Source organism: Tarenaya hassleriana, unplaced genomic scaffold (assembly GCF_000463585.1).
Source record: "Tarenaya hassleriana unplaced genomic scaffold, ASM46358v1 Cleome4, whole genome shotgun sequence".
NCBI classification, from domain to species: Eukaryota; Viridiplantae; Streptophyta; class Magnoliopsida; order Brassicales; family Cleomaceae; genus Tarenaya; species Tarenaya hassleriana.
In genome coordinates, this window is record NW_010966881.1 from 854,692 (window position 1) to 877,333 (window position 22,642).

At 38.8% G+C, this 22,642-nt stretch overlaps 8 protein-coding genes and 2 non-coding genes across 11 annotated transcripts in view; 6 read left to right on the forward strand and 4 right to left on the reverse strand.

Annotated features, from left to right (window-relative positions):
- The first annotated feature begins 54 nt into the window (after positions 1 to 54).
- Positions 55 to 128, forward strand: TRNAR-UCG. Its single transcript has one exon. It is a non-coding gene; the product is annotated as a tRNA-Arg (tRNA).
- Positions 129 to 237: 109 nt separating this feature from the next.
- Positions 238 to 2,194, reverse strand: LOC104823249 (60S ribosomal protein L35-4-like). The gene is made up of 4 exons (XM_010554724.1): positions 2,084 to 2,194; positions 1,843 to 1,978; positions 658 to 814; positions 238 to 478 (listed from the first exon to the last, which is right to left on the reverse strand). The coding sequence occupies exons 1-4, from the start codon at positions 2,085 to 2,087 to the stop codon at positions 404 to 406; spliced, it is 372 nt and encodes a 123-aa protein (XP_010553026.1). The 5' UTR covers positions 2,088 to 2,194; the 3' UTR covers positions 238 to 403.
- A 1,480-nt stretch (positions 2,195 to 3,674) lies between these two features.
- Positions 3,675 to 5,137, forward strand: LOC104824508 (protein SODIUM POTASSIUM ROOT DEFECTIVE 1). The gene is made up of 3 exons (XM_010556612.1): positions 3,675 to 4,352; positions 4,449 to 4,524; positions 4,882 to 5,137. The coding sequence occupies exons 1-3, from the start codon at positions 3,675 to 3,677 to the stop codon at positions 5,010 to 5,012; spliced, it is 885 nt and encodes a 294-aa protein (XP_010554914.1). The 3' UTR covers positions 5,013 to 5,137.
- A 607-nt stretch (positions 5,138 to 5,744) lies between these two features.
- LOC104823250 (protein SLOW GREEN 1, chloroplastic) lies at positions 5,745 to 6,962 on the reverse strand. The gene has a single exon (XM_010554725.2). It carries the CDS (start codon positions 6,903 to 6,905, stop codon positions 5,922 to 5,924), a length of 984 nt encoding a protein of 327 aa, XP_010553027.1. The 5' UTR covers positions 6,906 to 6,962; the 3' UTR covers positions 5,745 to 5,921.
- A 208-nt stretch (positions 6,963 to 7,170) lies between these two features.
- LOC104823252 (UNC93-like protein 3) lies at positions 7,171 to 11,042 on the forward strand. The gene is made up of 10 exons (XM_010554727.1): positions 7,171 to 7,567; positions 7,807 to 7,964; positions 8,543 to 8,606; positions 8,691 to 8,804; positions 8,929 to 8,973; positions 9,397 to 9,647; positions 10,080 to 10,170; positions 10,288 to 10,400; positions 10,536 to 10,659; positions 10,786 to 11,042. Exons 1-10 carry the CDS (start codon positions 7,406 to 7,408, stop codon positions 10,972 to 10,974), a joined length of 1,311 nt encoding a protein of 436 aa, XP_010553029.1. The 5' UTR covers positions 7,171 to 7,405; the 3' UTR covers positions 10,975 to 11,042.
- LOC104823251 (short-chain dehydrogenase TIC 32, chloroplastic-like) lies at positions 10,972 to 13,220 on the reverse strand. The gene is made up of 8 exons (XM_010554726.2): positions 13,029 to 13,220; positions 12,539 to 12,770; positions 12,320 to 12,399; positions 11,989 to 12,142; positions 11,740 to 11,818; positions 11,532 to 11,616; positions 11,371 to 11,417; positions 10,972 to 11,270 (listed from the first exon to the last, which is right to left on the reverse strand). The coding sequence occupies exons 1-8, from the start codon at positions 13,144 to 13,146 to the stop codon at positions 11,085 to 11,087; spliced, it is 981 nt and encodes a 326-aa protein (XP_010553028.1). The 5' UTR covers positions 13,147 to 13,220; the 3' UTR covers positions 10,972 to 11,084.
- A 3,000-nt stretch (positions 13,221 to 16,220) lies between these two features.
- Positions 16,221 to 18,283, forward strand: LOC104823255 (THO complex subunit 4B-like). The gene is given in 6 exon segments (XM_010554730.1): positions 16,221 to 16,509; positions 16,677 to 16,733; positions 16,736 to 16,849; positions 17,293 to 17,361; positions 17,441 to 17,625; positions 17,899 to 18,283. Coding segments are annotated over 6 exon segments (768 nt in total). The 5' UTR covers positions 16,221 to 16,344; the 3' UTR covers positions 18,077 to 18,283.
- On the reverse strand, positions 18,280 to 20,235 carry LOC104823253. Of its 2 annotated transcripts, none has more exons than XM_010554728.2 (5): positions 19,904 to 20,235; positions 19,374 to 19,542; positions 18,920 to 19,125; positions 18,655 to 18,840; positions 18,280 to 18,547 (listed from the first exon to the last, which is right to left on the reverse strand). In XM_010554728.2, exons 1-5 carry the CDS (start codon positions 20,084 to 20,086, stop codon positions 18,461 to 18,463), a joined length of 831 nt encoding a protein of 276 aa, XP_010553030.1. In that variant the 5' UTR covers positions 20,087 to 20,235; the 3' UTR covers positions 18,280 to 18,460. The 2 variants fall into 2 exon arrangements, with proteins under 2 accessions (XP_010553030.1, XP_010553031.1); XM_010554729.2 differs by having other exon boundaries at positions 18,655 to 18,831; positions 19,904 to 20,231.
- A 78-nt stretch (positions 20,236 to 20,313) lies between these two features.
- Positions 20,314 to 20,385, forward strand: TRNAH-GUG. The gene has a single exon. It is a non-coding gene; the product is annotated as a tRNA-His (tRNA).
- Positions 20,386 to 21,098: 713 nt separating this feature from the next.
- The window catches only part of LOC104823256 (probable mediator of RNA polymerase II transcription subunit 37e), a 2,855-nt gene continuing 1,311 nt past the window's right edge, over positions 21,099 to 22,642 (forward strand). The window contains exons 1-2 of the mRNA XM_010554731.2: positions 21,099 to 21,403; positions 21,799 to 22,637. Of these exons, the coding sequence (XP_010553033.1) occupies positions 21,190 to 21,403; positions 21,799 to 22,637 (1,053 nt within the window). The 5' untranslated portion in view covers positions 21,099 to 21,189. The remainder of the gene's footprint in view (positions 21,404 to 21,798; positions 22,638 to 22,642) is intronic.

The following is a 22,642-nucleotide window of genomic DNA, read 5'->3' on the forward strand; positions in this document are numbered from 1 at the left end:
ATCCAAAACAATGATATTATCTTATTGATATTTATTCGGATTACATTCATAACCGACCGCATAGCGCAGTGGATTAGCGCGTCTGACTTCGGATCAGAAGGTCGTGGGTTCGACTCCCACTGTGGTCGCTTCTTTTTTGTCCTTCTTCTCAATTATTATCACTTCAATACACTACTGTGTTTTTTTTACCACGGGCGGTGGCTTCCCGAGAATGCAATTTTGCCACACAATAAAAAATCAGTGCAACACAACAACAATTTCAATCGTTCGAAACTTGGACTGAGTAAAACTGTGAAAAAAAAATTTGCAAACCGAAGCGGAAAAGGTCCAAGTCTGTGACAAAAAACATAAAAGAGTAACACCCAACATCTTCCCATTAGAAAACAAACGCAGTCCAAGTTGATTACACTTTGATAGCGTACTTCCTCAAGGGGAAGTACATATCTCTCTTCTTTTCCCGCTCCGTCTTCAACGACGCCTGCAACCATCAGGCACATGAACACACCATATGATCGAAAGGTTTTTTCGTGTATATAAAAATATATACTTTGCATATCTATATGCGAGCTCTATATGGATTCTAGGTTTTGATGTTTTCATGACCATGGGCACGAGAAAGAAAATGTATTGCCCTAAGAGGGTGGGGAAAACGGGGACCTGGTGTTTGGTAAGGCGCCTCCTGATAGCGCGGGTTTTCTTGGGACGGAGATCAAGGGGCAGGAACTTCTTGTTCTTGTATGCTTCTCTCAGAGCAGATTTTTGCTTCTGAGAAATCACCGTCAACACCTGAGCAATGGATTTCCTCACCACCTTGCTGGAGATCAAAACCGTAATTATATGGTGCATATGTCAATTCCAAACCGAGAAGAGAAGCTTCACAAATGATGCTTAAGAGTTTGAATAAAGCATAAGCATATGCGTACACACATCAACACTTTCAAAGGAAGGAATGGTATTGCTAGGGTTAACATTCACAATCAGTGTTATCAATAACGTATGGCGGTCGGTCCATTGCTGGAGATCAAAACCGTAATTATATGGTGCATATGTCAATTCCAAACCGAGAAGAGAAGCTTCACAAATGATGCTTAAGAGTTTGAATAAAGCATAAGCATATGCGTACACACATCAACACTTTCAAAGGAAGGAATGCTATTGCTAGGCTTAACATTCACAATCAGTGTTATCAATAACGTATGGCGGTCGGTCCATGGCATCAAACAAAATATAGGCCATGAATATATGGCGGATGTCATGGCGGTTTATGGCGGATATTATGGCGTAAGCAATGGCGAAAACGCCATAAACGCCACGCTATATACACCCATGGCATCTACCTTGAAATCAACCAGGCAATTCCGCCATTTGACAACACTGTTCACAATTCAACAAGAACTACTCTTGCATCATGAAATGAACAAAAACAAAAATGGGAGACAAGCGTGAAATGGATATGCCCAGATAGGAATGGAACACGGATTAATAATCAAATCAAACAAAAGCGTCAGGTTGATTGGAATCCATATACATGATATCATTTAATATATCGACAATTTGAATCACCATCACCCAGTCAGAAGCTATACCTATACATAAACTCCACCACCTACATCATCATATATAGCAAAGCAAACAGATCGATACGATCATAACCTTGGATTCAACGGACTACGCGTATCTTAATCAATATAATCTCGAGGTTAAATGCCAGCTAACATAAAAAATGACATTTCCGAATTGGCAATCAAAGCCAAACCAAAAAGTGCGAAATCCCAAGTCCAAACGTATCGCCTATATGCACAGTATACATGTGTATCCGTCTATATACAGGGAAATACGTACATTTTAGAGAGCTTGTTGGGAGCGCCGCCGGTGACTTTGGCGACACGGAGGAGCGCGAGCTCGGCCTTGAGTTCCTTAAGCTGATTCAGTAGATCCGTCTTCGACTTGTCCCTTAGCTCGTGAACCTTAATCCTCGCTAACACGAAGCCAATCGAAATACGAAACATCAGAAATCGGGAGACACATGTTCGGACAGAACATCAACCAGATTAAGGATTTATGGATCTGTTCTTCGCCTTACCCATCGTGAGCTTGCTGGTATTGGACTGCTGTTCCCGCCGCGGCTGTTCGAGTTAGTTAGCTCCGAGAGTTCAAAACCCTAATCGGGACGGAGGGAGAATTTATGTAATGCCCCTCAAAACCAGACGAGAGGAAGATCCTTCCTAATGGGCTTTTCCATGAAGCCCAGTACGATGAACGGGGCCTTCTGTCGGTAAGAGTGAACCGGAAGCCGGTTTGATCCGCAGCTGATACTGATTTAGTGATTTTAACCGAGCAGGAAACCAATGTCAGATAGATGAAATTTGGATTAAACCGAACTTGGTTAACCGGAATTTGGACACTTTAATGGGCATATCCCATAATTATTCAATTAATAATATATTCACAGCATCAGCACTTATATAATGTGTTCTACAATATTCCATATATATTATAAGAAAAACTAATAATAATATTCCACTTTACCCAAAAAAAGAAAATCATTCCATGAAAAAGATTTGAACTTTTCCTTTATAACGTTATGTTTCAAAATATATATTAAGGAACAAACTAAATCTTTTAATATATATATATATATATATATATATATATATATTTATATATATATATGGATCGATCCAAATTCATATTACATAACACATACGATATTAGACAAACAAAATAGATTTCATTTTGAGGCGATGGGAACTAAATTTTATTGCAAAAAGTGGGAGGAAAAAAAAAGATGGATGGAATAATGGGAGTAAAGGGGAGAGAACATAAGAATAAGAATTGGATTCGGTTGAGGTTTGGTTGTTTGTGACATGAGCATCGGATTCGCCAAAACATACCGTAAGAGATGGGAATAATCTTGATATTTTTATTTTTTTTTATCTTGGTTTTTTTGTTATTAACATCTAAAATATTATTTTATTTTATTTGTCGATGATCCATATATATATATATGTTCACAATGAGTGAAATATATTCCACGCGGTTTTCTAAAGAATCCGAATAAAGTCTCTATATATATCAAACGATTCCTTCTTACCCTTTCCTTTGTTTTCTAAAAGTCGATTTCTCGAATCCATGATACAAAAAAACACGAAACATGTTATATGATTCTAATTCCTAAACAAAGTTTAGGTCAATATACTGTGCAATGGCATGATCTACTGTTTAAACGGATTCAACCTATACTTGTATTATTTTAAAATTTATCTGAATATAAACTAGTTAAATAAAAAAAAATTAGATGTGAGTTACAATTTTGTAAAACAAAAATAAAACCAAACTGAACTAAATCAAATAAAATATAATTTTAAATCCATCAAAATCCATTTTGTTCACCTTATAACAAATAAATTCCTGTCTTTTGTAGAAAATTATAAAATAAATATTATATATATATATATATACGTAGTCGCAATTTTTATATTTATCGAGATAAAAATGCATATGAGATAGAAAAAATTGGGGAAAAAAAAAAAAGAAGAAGCCAATTCCCCACACACTAGATGCATGTACTGTATTTCCATTCCAAACCACTTTATCATAATATAGTCAATCAGTCATCAAAGATTAGATCACAAGTTCTGTGCCTCCGAAGAATTAGTCATCATCCACCCACCATGACTCAAACCTCGTCCTCTTCCCCGGCCGTGCGTCTCGGCGGGCGCCGGAGATTCACTCCTCCGCCCTCTCCAAACACTAATTCTTCCTCCTCTCTCCACCTTTCCCACAGCCCAAAACCTGGCTTAAACCCTAGTACTGGAGATTATCAACAGAATTCACAAGAACAAAACCACGCAACCAAGAAGAAGAAGAAGAAGAAGAAGAAGACGGGTCTTGGTAACGCTTGTATTGCTGCAAATCCTCAGGGTTCTTCTCGTTACTTGTTGGACGACCCGGTTTTCTTTGATGGGTTCGTGGATTCCGATCCGGTTCCGGTACCGGTAGACCCGGTTTTCACTGATGGGTCCCTGGATTCCGACACGATTCAGGCGTATATCGACCAGGTTGATGATGGTCCCGAGAAAACCAAACTGGGTTTCGGTTATAACGAAGATAGACTGATAATTAACGCCTCGAAGTACCTCTCGTCTTCTTTCTTGGAGAAGAAGCAACCCGATTTCTTTGACGGGTTTTTAGATTATGACCCGGTTCTGTCTCCGGATAACACCGTGTCCCATCCCACAAAGAGCTCTCCGTCTGAAACTTATCGTGAAGATACACATGGTACAACTCCAGATGTTCAAATCCAGACATCTCCTCCTCCTCCCCAGGAGAAGAAGCCGTCATCGGATCAGGTTATTTCAAAAAAGAAAATCGATATTTTCTTATCCAAAAATCATGTCTGAAATCCAAATCTATGTTCCTTCTTTTGTTTTTGTTTTGTCCTTAAGGTCGTGGTTTTGAGAGTGTCACTCCACTGCAAAGGCTGTGCCGGGAAAGTTCGGAAACATCTTTCAAGAATGAAAGGTACGAGCAAGAAATATATATATAAAAAAAAATCACGAATTTTATAAAATGTGTAAAAAAATATATTAACAAATAAATACACTAAATGTTGGAATGTGTTTAAAAAATACACTAATTCTTTTTTTTTTTTGATAAAAAATACACTAATTCTTGAAATTGAAAACACCTTCCTATGTAAATTCCGAATATGACATTACTTTCGATTAAAATATGTATATAAAACAAGTTCAAACAAATTCCGAGTCATATATTTTTATGGGATTTTCTCCTAAAAAAATGTTTTATTTATGAGGTTTTTGTGATCAAATTCCGTTCTTTGAAACAGAGGGTTCACGTACAAGGTTGTTTTAATCGCAGGAGTAACGTCGTTTAACGTGGACTTCGCAGCAAAGAAGGTAACCGTGACGGGAGACGTAACGCCGTTAGGGGTGCTTGCTAGTGTTTCCAAGGTTAAAAGCGCACAGTTTTGGCCCGAGACTATCAAGTAATCATATGTTTCCGTCTATTTCCTTTCGCAGTATCCGCAAACATGACACTTGTTGCAGTTTGTTTGGTTTGTTGTTTTGTGTGACGCTTTAATACATGGCCACATATACATACATATATACATACACACAGCAAAATGTGGATAAAGAAATTACATGTGAAGTGGTGAGCCATTAGGAGTTATTGTTATTCGAAATTTATCAGTTAATTTTTTTATATAAAAAATACATGACGAAGAAAAGTATTTTTTTGTAAACTTTTTAACTTATAATAAAAAACTATTTATTAAATTTAGAAAAATAATTAATTACAAAATCTAAATATATAATTTTCATCAATTTAATTTATTTTTAAAAAATTCCAAAAAATATATATCAATTTTTTAATTTGATAACTAAATGCATTAAATATTGAAAATGTGAAAAAATATATTTTTTGAAATTAAAAGCAATTTTTTACTCATTTACTATGTTGACATTGTTAATATCCAAATACAAAATTGATTTCGAATAAAACTATTAAGATACTGTTAACATTTAAAGATCGTATTTATAATTGTTTTGAATTCAAGAGTTTTTTTTTTCACGTGTCAATATTTAATGTATTCAGTTGTCAAATTAAAAATAGATGCAAAATTTCAATACTTGTATGAAATTTTCTCGATTTTTAGTAAAAATATGAAATTATTTTAGTTTTGTTCAACAAAACACCACAAATTATTATCAAGTGGCAAATGGCAAAAAAATGTGCGATTAGATTCATTTGTTGTTTACTGTGAATTATTGCGATTGAACTAATTAATTTTCCAATCGCAAACGCCGATAACACAACAACACCAACCAAAACCAAATGGTCTACATTCACATATTCCTCTGTCTTCCGACAAGGACCAGCCATCAAGATTCAAGATTCTACTGTTTCTTTGAGAAAAGCTTCTGAGTGTTGATCATGTTGGAATCAAAGTACTCCATGTACGGATGATTCTCAGGAACCAACCTGCGAAACTGCTCGAACTGCTTCTCCGCTTCGTCTTTCTTCTTCATCAACGTATATATCAAACCCTGGCAGAGATACGGTCTGAAATCTTCCGGCTCATCCTTCACCAGCTCCTCATAAACCCTAAGAGCTTCCATCGGGTTTCCCTCTATCACCCTAATCTGCGCAATCAACAGCATGAAATCCCGAAGATCTTTCTGCTTCTTCTCTTCCTTGCACTTTTCCACCACCCCATTGATCCTATTCTCTAGCTCCGATAGTTTTGAATCCGAATCGGAGTAAGCCATTACCAACCCGTGATAGGCTTCGACCCGAAATGGGTCCTTCGCCAGAATCTCCTCGAAGCCTCTCGTCGCCGAGTCGTAATCGCCATTGTAGGTCTGTAGCTGTGCTTTCAAAACCGGCCATTCGTGTTCATCGGGTTCGATTTCGATCAGACGGTCGAGAATCGTTATCGCCTGCCGCAGCTTTTGGGATTGGAATTTGATCTTCACCAGCGATTGCAGAGCCTCCACGTCGTTCGGATTGCTCGCCAGGTGCTGCTCGAGAGCCGCCTCCTGCTGTTCCAACGAGACCTCGTCCTCCTCGCCGGCTTCCTCCGCGCGCTCCGCCGTCGACGGCGGAGGAGCCACCACCGGAGTCGCGACGGCGGGTCTGACCAAGTGTAGTGAGGCGGAGAAAAGAGCGGCGGCTGCGGTGAGGGTGACGCAGGTGGTTTTGAGTAGAGAGGGTTTAGGGCTCGACGACAAAGCTCTGATGGCGGGAATTCTGGGCGATCTCGACTTGGATATTGTTCGAAGCGAAAAAGGAATCGAAGATTTGAGGGGAATTACGCGGTGGCGATTGAGCGAGAGATGAAATGAATGGTCAGAGCAGTGGAATTTCGCCGGGGACGCCATTGTTGTTTCAGATAACGATGTCAAACCCTAATCACCGCGACATAAGCTAAAGAAGAAACGTTCAGAAAAAGGACAAATAAAAAAGATATAATAGAAACGACGCCGTATTAATATTGGGCTTATATTGAATAAGCTCATGTATTTTTTGTAAGGGCCCTTTAATGGGCTTTTAATCTTGTTTTGGGCCCAAAATATCATAATCAGATAGTTAACCGGATTGTCCATATGGTAAACCGGGTCGGAAAATATCTACAACTCTCTCGGGAAATCTGGAGAAGAAAGGAAAGAAAAAAGGAAGATTCTGAATCCGGCGGGGAATTTCCTTTCTTCGTCGGAATAGATTCTCTACCTTTCTTGGCAACCGAACAGAATCTCCGATGTTCCACCATTATTCTCTTTGTTAATTGACTCTCTCACGTCTCCACATGATTTGACCTCCTCACTCTCCGGGGTTACTCTCTCCTCTCCTGGTCCATTTTCCCGGATCTGATTCCTTCGCCATGGATTCTCGAGTTGACGAGGAGGCTCCTTTGGTCGTCGGAGATCGGAAGGTAGAGCAGCCCAAGAACTATACGAGGGATGTTCATATCCTCAGTATCTCGTTTCTGCTCGTCTTCCTCGCGTACGGTGCCGCTCAGAACCTCGAAACCACCATTAATAAGGTCTGATGATCTGCCCATTTTGGTCAACTTTCTAAATCTGAGCTGATCACTACCTCAGCTTGACTGTTTTGATGATTCTGAGTGATACTGTAAAATTTAATATCAGAATCCTCAATTGTGCAAGTGTTCATTTGACTATTTGACTACAGAGCTCAGAGACTGGGTTCTGCCTCCATTGTTTGGAAGACGATTGGCTAAGCTCATTCGTTATTGTAATATTGATTCATTTGATTTTTCAGGATCTGGGAACAATCTCTCTCGGGATATTATATGTCTCCTTCATGTTCTGCTCCATGGTTGCATCCTTGGTTGTGCGGTTAATGGGCTCAAAGAATGCTCTGGTTTTAGGAACTAGTGGTTATTGGCTATTCGTTGCTGCAAATCTGAAGCCGTCGTGGTATCATCATCTGCTCCCTTTCTCATCTAAAACCTTTACCTGGTTATAGTAGACCATTCATACGAATGAAAGTACACATTTGGCGAATTATAAGTCTATGTTTCATTGCATTAGCTGCTTAAACCATCTTGGGATAGTTTACAAAATAAGAAAACAGATCGCACATGATTCCGTTATGTGGTCCGGTTGTTGAATTTGAGGCTGCTATCTGGTTGCCAATGGTTAGTTTGGAGGGCCTATCTTTCCAAGAATGGTATATTCATCTTTAATCTCTCAATGGAAAGGCAGAAAGGAAACTAAGAACTAGACAGCATCAACATTCAGTGTAAGGAATGCTTCAAGACTTCATGTTGTGGCTAGAATTTTACTGCAAGATTTTGGCAAGAGATAACGAGTAACAGAAGACCTAAACAAAATAAAACTGATTGTAGATCTGTATATGCTCGAGATATGACTTTGTTTTATGGGTTAAGATCCTTGTCAGGTATCTACACCTTTCTGAACACCTCCCTATGTTATTGTATATTAAGCTTTCTTGCACTCAAAGACTGTCTTTTGACTTCATTTATTGCTTCAAGGTTTACTATGGTACCAGCCTCTCTGTACCTTGGATTCTCATCTTCGATTATATGGGTTGGGCAGGTACCAGTGTGTGTTCCCATTTCTTGATTTTTTTAGGGTATTGTATGTGTTACTGAGTCGTTCTTAATTCAATTTGTCAACTAGGGAACATACCTCACTTCGGTTGCACGAAGTCATGCTAGAGATCATAACTTGCATGAAGGCCCAGTAATTGGTATATTCAATGGGGAATTTTGGGCTATGTTTGCATGCCACCAGGTGCATGATTGTACTTGGCTTGGCCACTGCCACTTATGGTTTTCCTTTTTGTTCAGCTTAGAATCTTCCATGCATATACCCTAAACTCTTCTAATGATATATCCCCCTGTGAATGTTCTTGTAGTTGTTTGGGAATCTTGTCACGCTTGCCTTGCTGAGAGATGGGAAGGTATACACTGTTCTCTCGTTAGCAGCAATCCTTTACCCGCATCTTGGTTTTGTCTGAATATGATTAATTTCTTGTCTATAGTTGCAATATAGCTGATCTGTCTATATTACTGTCCATGTTACGGCTTTTCTGTTTAATGCATGTAACTTATTATGGGAGCATAACTTTCTAACCAACCAGAGAAATAGTTCTTGTTTGAAAACGATGCCTTAATCCTTGTCATTTGGCTTTCTTTTCGATTGACCAAATTCAATTTACTGTTTCTTGGTAAAAAGACCACAACCAGTGTTGTCTCTTAGACTATCAGAAGGATATATCACATTAACAACTTAGTTAGGTGAAATGTCTGATTTACAAGTGACAAATTTAAATTTCCTTTTTAGTTGGATAACTTCATTGATTTCTCCATCAACGTGACTGCAGGAAGGAAGCACCAGTGGGACGACTTTATTGATGGTGGTCTTTCTCTTTAGTATGACATTGGGTATCATACTAATGTGCTTCATTCGTAAAAATGAGGTAGAAGATGGAAAAGAAGCTAAGGGTTCTTCTGTTGGATTCTATGACTCGGTGGTTTCCCTGCCAAGGATGATAATCACTCCTCTGCTCAACAAACGGATGGTGCTGATTGTCCCACTCCTTGCGTATTCAGGATTGCAACAGGCATTTGTTTGGTATTTCTCTGACAAACTCTAAATTCTAAATGCATGCCCCATTTACTATGGCTATCAAAAGGATAGCATAAACAATTGTTTGCATGCAGGGGTCTATGTTGTCATGGTAAGACTCTTAACAAGGATCCTTAGCTCTATTGACTGGTTAGGGGGGAGCCATCAGCATGTATAGGTGGCCTAAGTTATTCTATCTTTTTCTTGTTAAAGTGAATACTGCCCTCTAAATAGGAATCTTTAAGCAACAAAATTTACCTGTTTTCTGTATATCATCCTATACGTTTTGAATGCCGAAGTCTCAGCTTTGGACTGTTAATTCTACATTTTCTAAAGTGCTTTGTCTGGACAGCAAATGCTACCAAATATCTGGTAGTTTCAGCTGTTGATTTATCGAATATGGTTTTATTATCTAACGATTATGCCTTCTTCCATTAGGGCTGAGTTTACTAAGGATGTTGTAACACCAGCAATTGGTGTCTCTGGTGTTGGGGGTGCAATGGCAGTCTATGGAGCTCTTGATGCTGTTGTAAGTGTGGAAGGCAAAAGCCTAAAGAATACTTACAGGCTTTTAACTTGATTAAAATGTTCGATATACAGTGCTTTTGACGAGGCTAACACATATCGTTTTGTTGAATCCATCCAGTGTTCAATAACAGCGGGAAGATTTACTTCTGGGCTTTCATCAATCACCTTCATAGTTTCGGGTGGAGCTGTTGCTCAGGCTTTTGTTTTCCTCTGGCTTCTTCTTGGGTACAGGTTCGTTATGCCGTTCTCCCCTATCTACTTGCTCAAAAACCATGTTCGGTTTTCACTAGATGGATATTCAATTTCTCATACCATAGTTCCTTAAGGCTCCTCTACATTAAAGTTGATTGTCGTAATCTTATGCAGGGTAACTAGTGGAGCGTTAGGCACTGCATACCCCCTTCTTATGGCGGCTTTATTAGGCATAGGAGATGGAGTGCTGAATACCCAAATCAGCGCATTGCTTGCATTACTCTTCAAGGATGACACGGTAATATATATATACATACAGAACGCCGGTTTTAACTGGCTTTCCCGCTCCATAACACACTATTGAATAGGAACATCTTTCTCAGAGAATCATTTTTTTTTTCCGGGTTGTGAAACTGAAACACAGGAAGGAGCATTTGCACAGCTGAAGGTGTGGCAGAGTGGAGCAATAGCGGTGGTGTTCTTTCTCAGCCCATACATAACTATGCAGGCGATGGTTGTAGTGATGCTTGCAGGGGTATGTTTTTCTCTGCTCTCTTTCCTCACCTTGTCTGTGTGGGTAGAGAAAGTGTTCTTCCATGGCCAAAACCAGTAGAAAAACAAGGAAATTGTGAAATTGAATTGTAAATCGTTTGTATGGTTGGATAATAATGTTGTGTAATATATATATATATATATATGATTTGGGGGGTACAAAGCAGATTGTTAGGGATGGTGGTTGTGGATGGAGACAGAGTGGATAAGCTTGATGCTGAAATCCCAAAGCTTAAGTGCCAGAGATTGGTCTCTTGCTAGTTTGCTTGGACTCACTTCATTGCAGTCTGCATAGTATTTCCCTGTCTCCCCCTCCATGTTTGGATGCAGCGCTACGTAGCATGTTGTAGCTGCCCCCTGTTTCACATATACATATATATTAATTTTACATGTAAATTGCTCATAGGATTTTGATTGATATTCATAATTATAAACACGTGTCAAAAAGGAGGAGTACCTGAGGTACGGTTTTCCACAAGAAGAAACTGAAGAATTTTAAGAACCCTGCAGACCACATGAAATTAAATAGACAATGTATATAATTAGGCAACACACACACACACACACACATACATATATATATATATATATGCGTGTATGCAAGTATATAAGGCATACTCATCAAAAGGGCAGTGTGTTGGAAGAGATTGGTGAAGATGAGGCCAGGGTGCACTGAATTCACTGTGATGTTCACTCCCTCTTCCTACCAAAACCCATTTCTCATCCTTTAGTTTTTGTGTTTTTTACGTCTTATTTACATATTTACAGACACTTAAAATACACAAGCACATATATGGGGAGATAATTCTTTTAATAAAAAGGCCACCTGAAGTCGACGAGACAGCTCATTTGCGTGCAGTATGTTAGCCAATTTCGATTGTCCGTATGCTCTCTTGTCCGAGTAGCTGATCATATACATATATATATATATATCATACAAGTTAGAAACATATAAATATCGTGTCAATATATACAATTAAACGAAAAAACATATACACATAGTATATGCTTACTTCAAAACATATACGTATTCCAAGTTCAATACATATATAATACGATTAGGAAGAAAATGAACCAGGAAATGTCGTTAATATCGTCGAAGAGGATGCCATGAGGGTATGCATAGATATGCGCGACGGATGAGAGATTCACAATCCTTCCTTGGACACCGCTCTCTTTCACCGTCTTCTTCATTCTCTCCAGAAGCAAGTTTGTCAATAGAAAGTGACCTATACATATATATTTATATATATATATATATATTCAAACCCACATCATTAGTTCCTAATTATATTTGATTTTGTTCGCACTGAAACTTAAGAATCTGTTAATTAATTAAAGGATGACAATAATATGAAGAAAAATAAACAAAAGGGCTGATATATATATATATATATATATATTACCAATGTGATTAGTGGCAAATTGAAGTTCAATCCCATCTTGAGACAGTTGGTATGGACAGAACATTATCCCTGCATTGTTTCTGCAAAACACGACCGCCATATGTTTATCACATGCACATGCTACACAAATGACATGCACGCATGCATGATTCTTTTGGTACACATGCAGGCTATGGGTTTTTTTGTAACAAGGAGAGAGAGAGATGGTAGATGACATACATGAGGAGGTTGAGAGGGAGAGAGAGAGAATCGAAGTCGCGGACAAAAGATCTGACGGAAGCAATGGAGGAGAGATCGAGTTCTAGGACAGTAACACGTGCGGAGGAGTTGTGTTTGAGGATCTCTGCTTTGGCGTTTTCTGCAGCTCCCATGTTCCTGGCTCCAATTATGACACGTGCTCCTCTCTTTGCCAGCACTCTCGCCGTCTCCTTTCCTATTCCTCCCGACCCTCCTACATTTTACAAATATATATATTACCAAATTGTAGCGTAGAGAAGATACAGCAAAGAGTCTAAAAAATATTCTACGAATTCACTGTTCTTACAAATTTATAGGATTTGTAATTTGAGAACTCCGGTCAAGGTATTTTTGGTATTTGCAAGTCTGCAACCGTGAGGACTGTGGTTTATGTATCTAGAGGATTGATGCATCTTCTACATGTAATACACATATAGTATATAAATGTACATACATATATATGTATATGTACCTGTAATGATGGCGGTGAGAGAAGATGCATCAATCCCTTGTGAAACCTCTTCGGCCGTGGAAGCAGACCCAAATCCACTTGCTCCTCTTCTCCCCGTCACTAGTGAATATATTCCCATTTTTTCTCTATCTTCCCAAGAGAGAGAGAGAGAGAGAGAGAGAGAGAGAGAGAGAGAGAGAGAGAGGCTTTTGAAGAACAACATGATGCATTGAGGATCATATTTATAACGGGGGACGAGTTGCATGTGGGAGAATTAATGTTTTATCACTGAATCCCCTTTAGTTTGGTTCGATGGACCTCTACGCGTACGTATAAATCTGCGTCACAATCATATATATATACGCACCGACTTGTATCATTGTATGTATATACAAATATACGATCAATTCGGATATACACATGCGCCGATCTACTTTTTGATTGGTTCATCTCTGTATTTAATGCTTTATGATAAGAATAATCTAACATTTTGGAGTATAATAAATAATTATTTGTTCCATATCTCTTGTGGGTGCACCACCGGCATCATGGAGTCATATGACAGAACATATTTCATAGTAATAAAAAAATCCTATTATCTTTATATTAGAAACAGATATGATGGTCACACACCCCCATGTATGTATGCGTATATATATATATATATATTATGGATAAAATCTAATAATAATTTATTAAATTGGGAAGTGTTTGACCAAAAAATAATGAATGAAGGGCCGGTGAGAAGCAGTTGGAGACTCTTTATCAACCACTTGGGTTCGGTCTCGATGCCTTTCAAACTTCGTGTGTTAACGAGAAAACTCCTAAAAAAAAAGTGGGGGTTTGGTCGTTCCCATTTAATTATAGTTAATGAACTAATGAATTTTATTACTAGTTCCGATTAATATATTAAAAGTATTATTATTATTATTGTTGTTGTTTTTATTTTCCGTATGTATATATTATTGGCACAACTTAGATAGACGCATATTATACTAACTATTTTTTCAGAAGATAATCCGATTTAACATGTACTCTAGAAAAAAAAAATGAAATTATTTATGCCTTCATCTTTATGGGGCCAATGTCACAATATTTTATATTTTAACACAGTTGAAATTATGAACGAATGATTCTTTTACAAATTTTGGATTTAAAAAAAAAATAGAAAAACAGGCTATAAACTTTTACATAATATCGTAATCTTGTGTTGGGATTAAGAGTTTTTTTGTTATTCAATGAGATTATTTGTTTGTTGAAGATAATAATAAAAGGAATTCAAATCACACACATTATGGTAGTTCGAAACTAAAAAAATATAAATTTCTGTAAATAAATATATATATTGTAATAATACTTTGGGACATATATGTTTGGAGTGTTCAATAATATGCGTAGCCGTAGGTAGAAGGTAAGTAGTGAGTGCAATAAAGGTGGTCCAAATTATGAGGAACCATTAATTGGGAGCTCCATACACATGTGATCAAATTATTCGAACACAGACCTAATCCCACCCCACTGGTCCACCCACAAAAATGTATATACACACATATATCCCTAAGTTTTATTCATATTTATGAAATTATCTCTATATCTGATTTAATTTAGTGCACACGAAAAATATAGATTTTTGGTTTGTTTATCTTTCAAACATGCCACGGAAACAATAAGTCAACAGGGGGGCAGTATATATATTTTATTTTTTCACTTCTTAACGTGTGTATATGGAAACATGCAATATATATATATATATATATATATATATATATATATCATATATTTTCAATCCTTAGATTTTATTAGATTATTATTTGAAAATATTTATTTTACATCCATTTTTTTTCGTTGGATTTAATTTAATCTAAAAAATAATACCCGATCAAATTTTAGAAAACATTCAATTCAAATATAACTTTATTTTATTCGATTTAATTTTTTATATCCAAAACCCTACTTTCAACCGTTTACACTAACATTTTCATGGTCGAGTTTTTTTTTTTATAAAAAAATTATAATTGTGAAGTATCTTTGTTTTTGGGATATTCAAGTCCTAAATAGTTAAATCACGGATGCGCATCTGTGGGTTTACACGTGAAATTTTCAGACGGAGTCACATGAAATGAGCGTGGACATGAATTGCTGTTGTCTTTTTTTAATAATTATATTATATATAATGACTTACATATTCTTTCTTGTCCCATATATACTCTATAAATTAAAATTATGCTCACATTTTATTTTACAAAATGCATAAAACCACATTATTATTATTATATATACACAACCCCAACGGTCAAAAAGTAAAATACAAAATTGCATAGCCCTCGACTTCGAGCAACAAAACTAGAGCAGGGCAATGCTATATCATAACGTACACGAAATAAAAACCTCAATTTTATTTTTTTTAAAGGATTTTAATCTTATATTGGATATGCCAGCCCATTAATACATGCTCCTACATGGGCCAGTATTCACCTTGATATGACCCATTAAAACCCAATTTTATTTATTTAAGGATTTTAATCTTATTGGGTATGATAGCCCATATGTAAGCCCATTAACATATGCGCCTATATGGGCCTGTATTCACCTTACTGTGGCCCATATATATTTATATTGAGCAAAAAAGTACACATAATAAAACCCTAATTATATTTGAAGAGATTTGATCTTATTTGGATTTAACGGCCCAATTTCAGCCCATTAAGCTTTCTAAGGCCCATATCTAATTTACATGTTTTCTAAATGTTGGGTGGTGATATATAAAGTTTAAGATGTGGCTTTTAATAGCATCCGTACATTGGATTTGTGTGTATACAGTTTTCATATTTCTTGGCACAATTGAAATTCAAAGTTTTTTAAGCTACGTAATATATATTTATAAGAGCGATTATATATAAAAATTATATATGATTAACTAACGTTTTATCCTTGATATTTTTTTTTATTGTGATATTTTCAGATTTTCTATTTTTTTTTTTTAACGATCTTCAGTTTTTTTCGGAAAGGCTAAATTATTAGAAGAAAGGTAAGCTAAGACAGGGGACCAAAGGGAAAAGACGTGAAATTTGAAGACTAGAAGAAGAAAGAAATAGAAGAAGGGTCCTTATATCAACAGATAAAACTTTGGGGTACCAAAATAATGTTCACTAAAATTGAGGGTGGCTTATAGGAATTATCAGTTGATATAACTAAATAGTTTGTCGCAAAAAAACAAAACAAAAAACCTTCGGAACTTGCCTTCATTTTCCTCGTTCCATCAAAACCCTAGTTCCTCCTGCTGCTTGTTTCTCCTCTCTCTCTCTCCGATCTCAGACGAAGAAAAGATCCGGCGAAGATGTCGAGTGCTTTGGACATGTCACTTGACGATATCATCAAGACTAACCGGAAATCCACCGGATCCCGCGGCGGCCGCGGCGGCGGCGGCCGTGGATCTGGTGGTCCTGATCTCTCTGGCCGCTTCTCCAACCGCATCGGGAACCGAGCGGCGCCGTACTCAAGGGTCAGCAATCGATTTCTCCTCATCTCATCTTCCTCCCAGAACAGAAATTCTTTGGGTTTTATGTTGGTTGGGCAAAAGAAAAGTTAAGATTCCTAGGGTTTTTCAGTCGGTTGTCAAAAAAAGCTGAGATCTCTTTTCCTTTCTTCTTCTTCTTTGACGAACAACAGCCGGTACAATCTCCAGATTTGGCTTGGCAGCACGACATGTTCGCGGCCGACACGGCGGGGGGGTGGCGGCGGGTTTCGGTGGTCATCCCGCGGGCGGTGCCTCATCAATTGAGACTGGAACTAAGCTTTACATTTCGAATTTAGAGTACGGAGTTTCCAACGAAGATATTAAGGTTAGCTTCGATTTTCGTTTCCTTCGTTTTTGGCCAATGGATCCGGGAAAAAAACTGAATTTTTAATTTATCTGGATGCCGACGTAATTGTGGATTGTCAAATATGGTACGGATCAAGTTCGTGTGGGTTCATGCTCGGGTTCGGCTGTGAAGAGGAACTTCATGAAATTGTGAATAAAACCATATATTGTCCGAAGAATGTAAAATCTCGTCTTGAAATTGGTCTCTGGCTCATCATTTTGTTGCCTCCTTTAATCTATATGAATTTTGGGTTTATCATCAGGTTGTTTGCCTTGCTTTTTGTTGCGAGTCTAAGCTCTTCAAATATCCGGTTTGAAATTTTGGTGCTTTCTTTCGCTTGTAAAGATGCCTATGCGTGGGAGTGGAATTGACAAGTACAATGCTCTGTTTTTTTCTAATCCCAAGTTTTTATTTGTTTGTAGGAGCTTTTCTCAGAGGTTGGCGACCTTAAACGATATGGCATTCATTACGATAGGAGTGGGAGATCGAAGGTACTTATGGAGTTTCTATCGTGTCAGCATCCGCTATCAACGAGCCTTATCCTAACTAAGCAATAAACCACTCTCTCAGGGCACGGCTGAAGTCGTCTTCTCCAGGCGAGCTGATGCCATGGCTGCTGTAAAGAGGTACAACAATGTTCAACTGGATGGCAAGCCTATGAATATTGAGATAGTGGGGACAAATCTTTCGGCTCCTGCCCCACCTCCTTTGCCTGCAAATGTGATGTTTGGAAACTTGAATGGTGCTCCCAGAAGGTTTGTATTGTTATGACCTACCCAGGTGCCTGTTTGTCGAGTATCTATTGCATATGTATCAGGGCACAAGCAGTTGCCTACCATCCGGGCTGATTCCTTGCTTTTTTGGAAGATCAGCTTTTACTGAAATAAAAGCATATAGTAGGGCTGATTATTAGCATCTTGAGAATTTGCATTTTGGGTGTAGTTAAAAGTTAGCTAAGCTGATACTGATGTATTAGGACACAAACTTCATGGTCATGTCAACTTATTGGATGATCTGTCAAATAACAGAGGCAGGGGAAGAGGTGGTTTCATGGGACGGCCACGAGGTGGTGGTGGTGGTATTGGTGGTGGCAGGGGAGGTCGTGGGAGAGGTCGAGGGCGTAATGAGAAGATATCAGCAGAGGATCTTGATGCTGAATTGGATAACTACCACAAAGAGGCCATGGAAACTGAAGGGGGAATCTAAAGCCCACTTCCAATTTGAGCAAAATGGTATTTGCATTCCCATGATATATGTGCCTTCGATGTAAACTGGGTTATGATCTTTTAGGGTTGAATTCCAATCTCATTTTGGCTTTGGTATTAGGGATATTTGAGGGTTGAGTTAGAGAAGAAAACATTTATGTGTGATTACCTTACACTTGTGATATGTCTAAAAATCTCTTATCGTGTATATATATATATATATGATTTGAAGCATGCCCAGTTACACAATACAGAAGAAGCTCACATCATAATACTTGAGTAATATTACTACATTAAGAGGCAAAATATAATATAAGTACTACCATTCATCAATGCCCTATCCAATTACTCCAGCGCAAGACTGGGTGAAGAAGATTCAGTGGCTTTAGTATACGTCCGGAGGCAAATTCCCAGGAAAAGAAGAGTGTGGTTGCGACCTTTGCAGATGGAGTTTCATGGCGTAGTTGCTAAGCTGCTCCACACAAATACATATATGTATATATATACATGGTCAAATGGAGGAATCTAATATTTTAAATCGAAGCATAGAAGAAGAGGTTCATCAATATACTAAGTTACCTCCAGCTTGTGCACTTGTTCTTGGTACTGTCCGATCACAACTTTCAAGTGTTTTAATTCTTTGGCCTTCTCTTCTTGTTCTGAGACACGTTCGTGTTGAATTGCGACGACCCTTTTCAAGATTTGGTTGTCGTTGATCAAGCTCTGCAGCCGCTCTTTCAAGGATGCGTATTCAAGCTGATAACACTAGTCTTTTCTCATCAGCGTCAATGCCAAAAAGAGACAGAATAAGGAGGGAGAAGAGACTCTGTATCGTTACCATTACCTCCTTTTCGGTTTTGGAGTTTTGAGATATCGTTCTCTCTAACGCTTGTAAGATCCCGGCAGCCCGTCTCTTTGCATCGTCGATGTTTGTAGCGTTTGCCATCTCGGAGACCAATAAATCAACCCATTTGGCTCCATCTGTCACATTCTTGTTATCAAAAGTAGGGGTCTTTCTCATCCCAGCTTCATGCTCTGGCATCTGACTACCTGTCCAAAACATTTGGGTCCAGGAGCTCAGTGTCCAGCCAGACAAAAAAAATGGTCAAGTTCATTTCTTCCCTTTTCTGCAACATACAAAAGTTTAGAGCCTGCTCCAAAGGTTATCCTTTTCCTTCGATAGATTCCTTGCGTTGCATCCAAGATGCAACAACAGCGCTGCTAAAACTAGAACTGGACGCTAAGAGAAATTTCAAGAATGTTAAAGAAGCAAAATCTTCGACGACCGTTAAACTTACATGTAGCTGTCTCCCCTCCACGCATTTCACCACAAATTCCTGCAGCTTCTGTATCGAAACTGCTCACATTTGTTTGATGATCCATGCCACCGCCGAAAGAAATCGTGCGTAAGCTCTCTTTCGCCTCTTCAAACTCGTTGTTCTTATTGTTCAGAACCTTCCTGACGAACTAAATGCAAATTCCGGGCACTCAGCAAGAACTCTAGAAGGTCTTTTCTCTAAATGTGAGCCAATACAAGCATTCGAGATGCTCAGGAAGGATCGTGAATTGAATTGAACTCCATAACATACAGAACCAATGACTAGTGTTTTCAAGTGTCGGATCTCAATGCGTTGTATTGGCTATGGATTATGCAGTTCTAGACAATGATCTTGGTCATATCAGCTTTATAACCCGATTGACATTATCAGAAGCTTGCATGACTTCATGTCATAGGGGTAGATTTATACACGCCATGGACGTGAAAATTGACGTAAGAAATTGAGAATTTTAAAGTTGAAAAATATATGGGGATGTAATTAAAACACACCTCAGGATCCATGGAGGGGAACATACGGATCAAAACCGAAACAGGGTCATCGGATCCAGACCCAAGTTCGGGTGACCGAACCGGCGACCCAAAACTCGAACACTTGGATCTCTTATTCGTCGGGGAAGATGACCCGAACAACTCCTCGAACCCGACCCGTTTACCGCAAACTCCAGCGGACATCTCTGCTCGGAGTGAGTCTGTTGATCTGAAATTCGATCTGCCGCCAAAATTCTCAAAGCAATTAGACAACTTCGCCGCTCGTACCAGAATTCGGGAGGGGAGAGAGAGAGATAGAGAGGAGTTTCTAGGGTTTTTTTGTGGAGAAGATGATAAGGAGACAAAGGCGAGGTGATGCGGTAAGAAATAAAGAATATCTATAAAAAATAATGAATTTACAAACAATAAAAGTGGCTGTAGTTTAGTGGTTAGAATTCCACGTTGTGGCCGTGGAGACCTGGGCTCGAATCCCAGCAGCCACATTTTTTAATTTTAAGTATGCGTGGGCTCCTCCATTTATGGGCTTTAATATTTTAATCGTAACTAGAGAGCCCAATTTAGCTTACACAAATGCTTTCCTATGAGTCATATTTGTAATTTTACAACAAATAAACCTTGATAATATTTTTTATTTACATATTACATATGTATGTACTACTTCAAAACTGTCAGCCCTTAAAAATTTAACAAATCTAATCCGGAATATTATTTTTATTTTTATTCGAAAAATAACCTTCAACTAATTCAACGAATATTTTATTCACGTTTAGTTGGGGAAGCACGTGCGAGGTGGCCAAAATTTGTCGCCGCACATGGGAGGAGCCACGTTCACATATACAAAAGGAGAAGCTTTTCTCATATGTGCTGAAGGTGACCCACGAACCAATGAAAACTCTCCAAAATGCCAACGTGTACAAACAAAATCCCCACCTCACCGCCCAATGGGACCCGTGTTTCTAAAAGAATGACGTGGCGAATAATAAGTCGACCATCATATGAACGTTGGAAGTTTAGAATCTTCAGATCTAAACGCGCTTTTGAATTAAAAAAAAATATTGACTTGCTTAGGACCGGGAAAAGTAATCGATCTATAACCGTTGGATCAAGTTTCAAAGATCGGACGGTCATTAGAGAGGTAGCGGAACATTCTCGAACCTTGAAGCCACGACTCTATATAATATTCTTTCCGCTTCTGCCTCTCCTGAAAGCCCTAGCCGCGCTTCCTCTCTGTCAGATTTTGTTTTCTTCCTCCTTTTCTTGGTAGCTTAGCTTCGTCGTTGAAAACAATGGCGGGTAAAGGTGAAGGTCCAGCCATCGGAATCGATCTCGGTACCACATACTCGTGTGTCGGAGTATGGCAACACGATCGTGTTGAGATCATTGCTAATGACCAAGGTAACAGGACGACGCCGTCGTATGTTGGGTTCACCGACACCGAGCGTCTGATCGGAGATGCCGCCAAGAACCAGGTCGCCATGAACCCGATCAACACAGTTTTCGGTATAAATGCCGTTTCCTTTGCTTTAATTTTGTGTTTACAGATGTTTTTGCGAGATCTCGTATAGCGATGTTTGATTGTGATTAGATCTATATGATCGTTGGCTGTTTTAGTGTATATAGAGTTGATTTTAGGGCTCTTCTTCCTTAAATCTGATTGGTTAGAGCGTGAGTTCTTCCCTTGGATTAATAGATTCATTGATTGCTTGTACGTCCGGTACCTGTGTTTTGACTTGGAATCTTTTAAGGCATTTAGATTTGTGGTCTTGGTGGGAAGATATCTGAGAACGTCTGAAGATATGTTTGATTCTGTAATTTGAGCTCTGTTTTTTTGTTTGGTGTCTGGTCTTAGTTCGGTTTTTAGACTCTTTAACTCAATGGCGTTTTCCATGTGACAGATGCCAAGAGATTGATTGGCCGTAGATTCAGCGACTCTTCGGTTCAGAGCGACATCAAGCTGTGGCCTTTTAAAGTTATTCCTGGTCCTGGTGACAAACCCATGATTGTTGTCAACTACAAGGGCGAAGAGAAGCAGTTTGCTGCCGAGGAGATCTCTTCCATGGTTCTCATCAAGATGCGTGAGATTGCCGAGGCCTACCTCGGGACCACCATTAAAAACGCTGTGGTCACTGTTCCTGCTTACTTCAACGACTCCCAGCGTCAAGCCACAAAGGACGCTGGTGTCATTGCTGGTTTGAACGTTATGCGTATCATTAACGAACCTACGGCGGCTGCTATTGCTTACGGTCTTGACAAGAAAGCTACCAGTGTCGGTGAGAAGAACGTCTTGATCTTTGATCTCGGTGGTGGTACCTTTGATGTCTCTCTTCTCACCATTGAAGAGGGTATCTTCGAGGTGAAAGCTACCGCCGGTGACACCCATCTTGGTGGTGAAGATTTTGACAACAGAATGGTCAACCACTTTGTCCAAGAGTTCAAGAGGAAGAACAAGAAAGACATCAGCGGCAACCCTAGAGCTCTCAGGAGGTTGAGAACTGCCTGTGAGAGAGCGAAGAGGACACTCTCGTCCACTGCTCAGACCACTATCGAGATCGACTCTTTGTACGAAGGCATCGACTTCTATTCAACCATCACCCGTGCTAGGTTCGAAGAGCTCAACATGGACCTCTTCAGGAAGTGCATGGAGCCGGTCGAGAAATGTCTCCGTGATGCCAAGATGGACAAGAGCACCGTCCACGATGCCGTCCTTGTCGGTGGATCCACCCGTATTCCCAAGGTTCA

Excerpts from the sequence above, each read along its gene's own strand:
- LOC104823250 (XM_010554725.2), bottom strand. The coding sequence starts at position 6,905 with ATGGCGTCCCCGGCGAAATTCCACTGCTCTGACCATTCATTTCATCTC.
- LOC104824508 (XM_010556612.1), top strand. The coding sequence starts at position 3,675 with ATGACTCAAACCTCGTCCTCTTCCCCGGCCGTGCGTCTCGGCGGGCGC. Across the intron at positions 4,353-4,448 it reads AGAAGCCGTCATCGGATCAG|GTCGTGGTTTTGAGAGTGTC; the intron begins GTTATTTCAAAA and ends TTTGTCCTTAAG. Across the intron at positions 4,525-4,881 it reads ACATCTTTCAAGAATGAAAG|GAGTAACGTCGTTTAACGTG; the intron begins GTACGAGCAAGA and ends TTTTAATCGCAG.
- LOC104823252 (XM_010554727.1), top strand. The coding sequence starts at position 7,406 with ATGGATTCTCGAGTTGACGAGGAGGCTCCTTTGGTCGTCGGAGATCGG. Across the intron at positions 8,607-8,690 it reads CGATTATATGGGTTGGGCAG|GGAACATACCTCACTTCGGT; the intron begins GTACCAGTGTGT and ends TTTGTCAACTAG. Across the intron at positions 10,660-10,785 it reads TACTCTTCAAGGATGACACG|GAAGGAGCATTTGCACAGCT; the intron begins GTAATATATATA and ends ACTGAAACACAG.
- LOC104823251 (XM_010554726.2), bottom strand. The coding sequence starts at position 13,146 with ATGGGAATATATTCACTAGTGACGGGGAGAAGAGGAGCAAGTGGATTT. Across the intron at positions 11,819-11,988 it reads GATATTAACGACATTTCCTG|CTACTCGGACAAGAGAGCAT; the intron begins GTTCATTTTCTT and ends GTATATGATCAG. Across the intron at positions 11,418-11,531 it reads ACACACTGCCCTTTTGATGA|GGTTCTTAAAATTCTTCAGT; the intron begins GTATGCCTTATA and ends TGTGGTCTGCAG.
- LOC104823253 (XM_010554728.2), bottom strand. The coding sequence starts at position 20,086 with ATGTCCGCTGGAGTTTGCGGTAAACGGGTCGGGTTCGAGGAGTTGTTC. Across the intron at positions 19,543-19,903 it reads TCCCCTCCATGGATCCTGAG|TTCGTCAGGAAGGTTCTGAA; the intron begins GTGTGTTTTAAT and ends ATTTGCATTTAG. Across the intron at positions 18,841-18,919 it reads ACTCCAAAACCGAAAAGGAG|TGTTATCAGCTTGAATACGC; the intron begins GTAATGGTAACG and ends AGAAAAGACTAG.
- LOC104823249 (XM_010554724.1), bottom strand. Across the intron at positions 815-1,842 it reads CCCAACAAGCTCTCTAAAAT|CAAGGTGGTGAGGAAATCCA; the intron begins GTACGTATTTCC and ends TTTGATCTCCAG. Across the intron at positions 479-657 it reads GGCGCCTTACCAAACACCAG|GCGTCGTTGAAGACGGAGCG; the intron begins GTCCCCGTTTTC and ends TGATGGTTGCAG.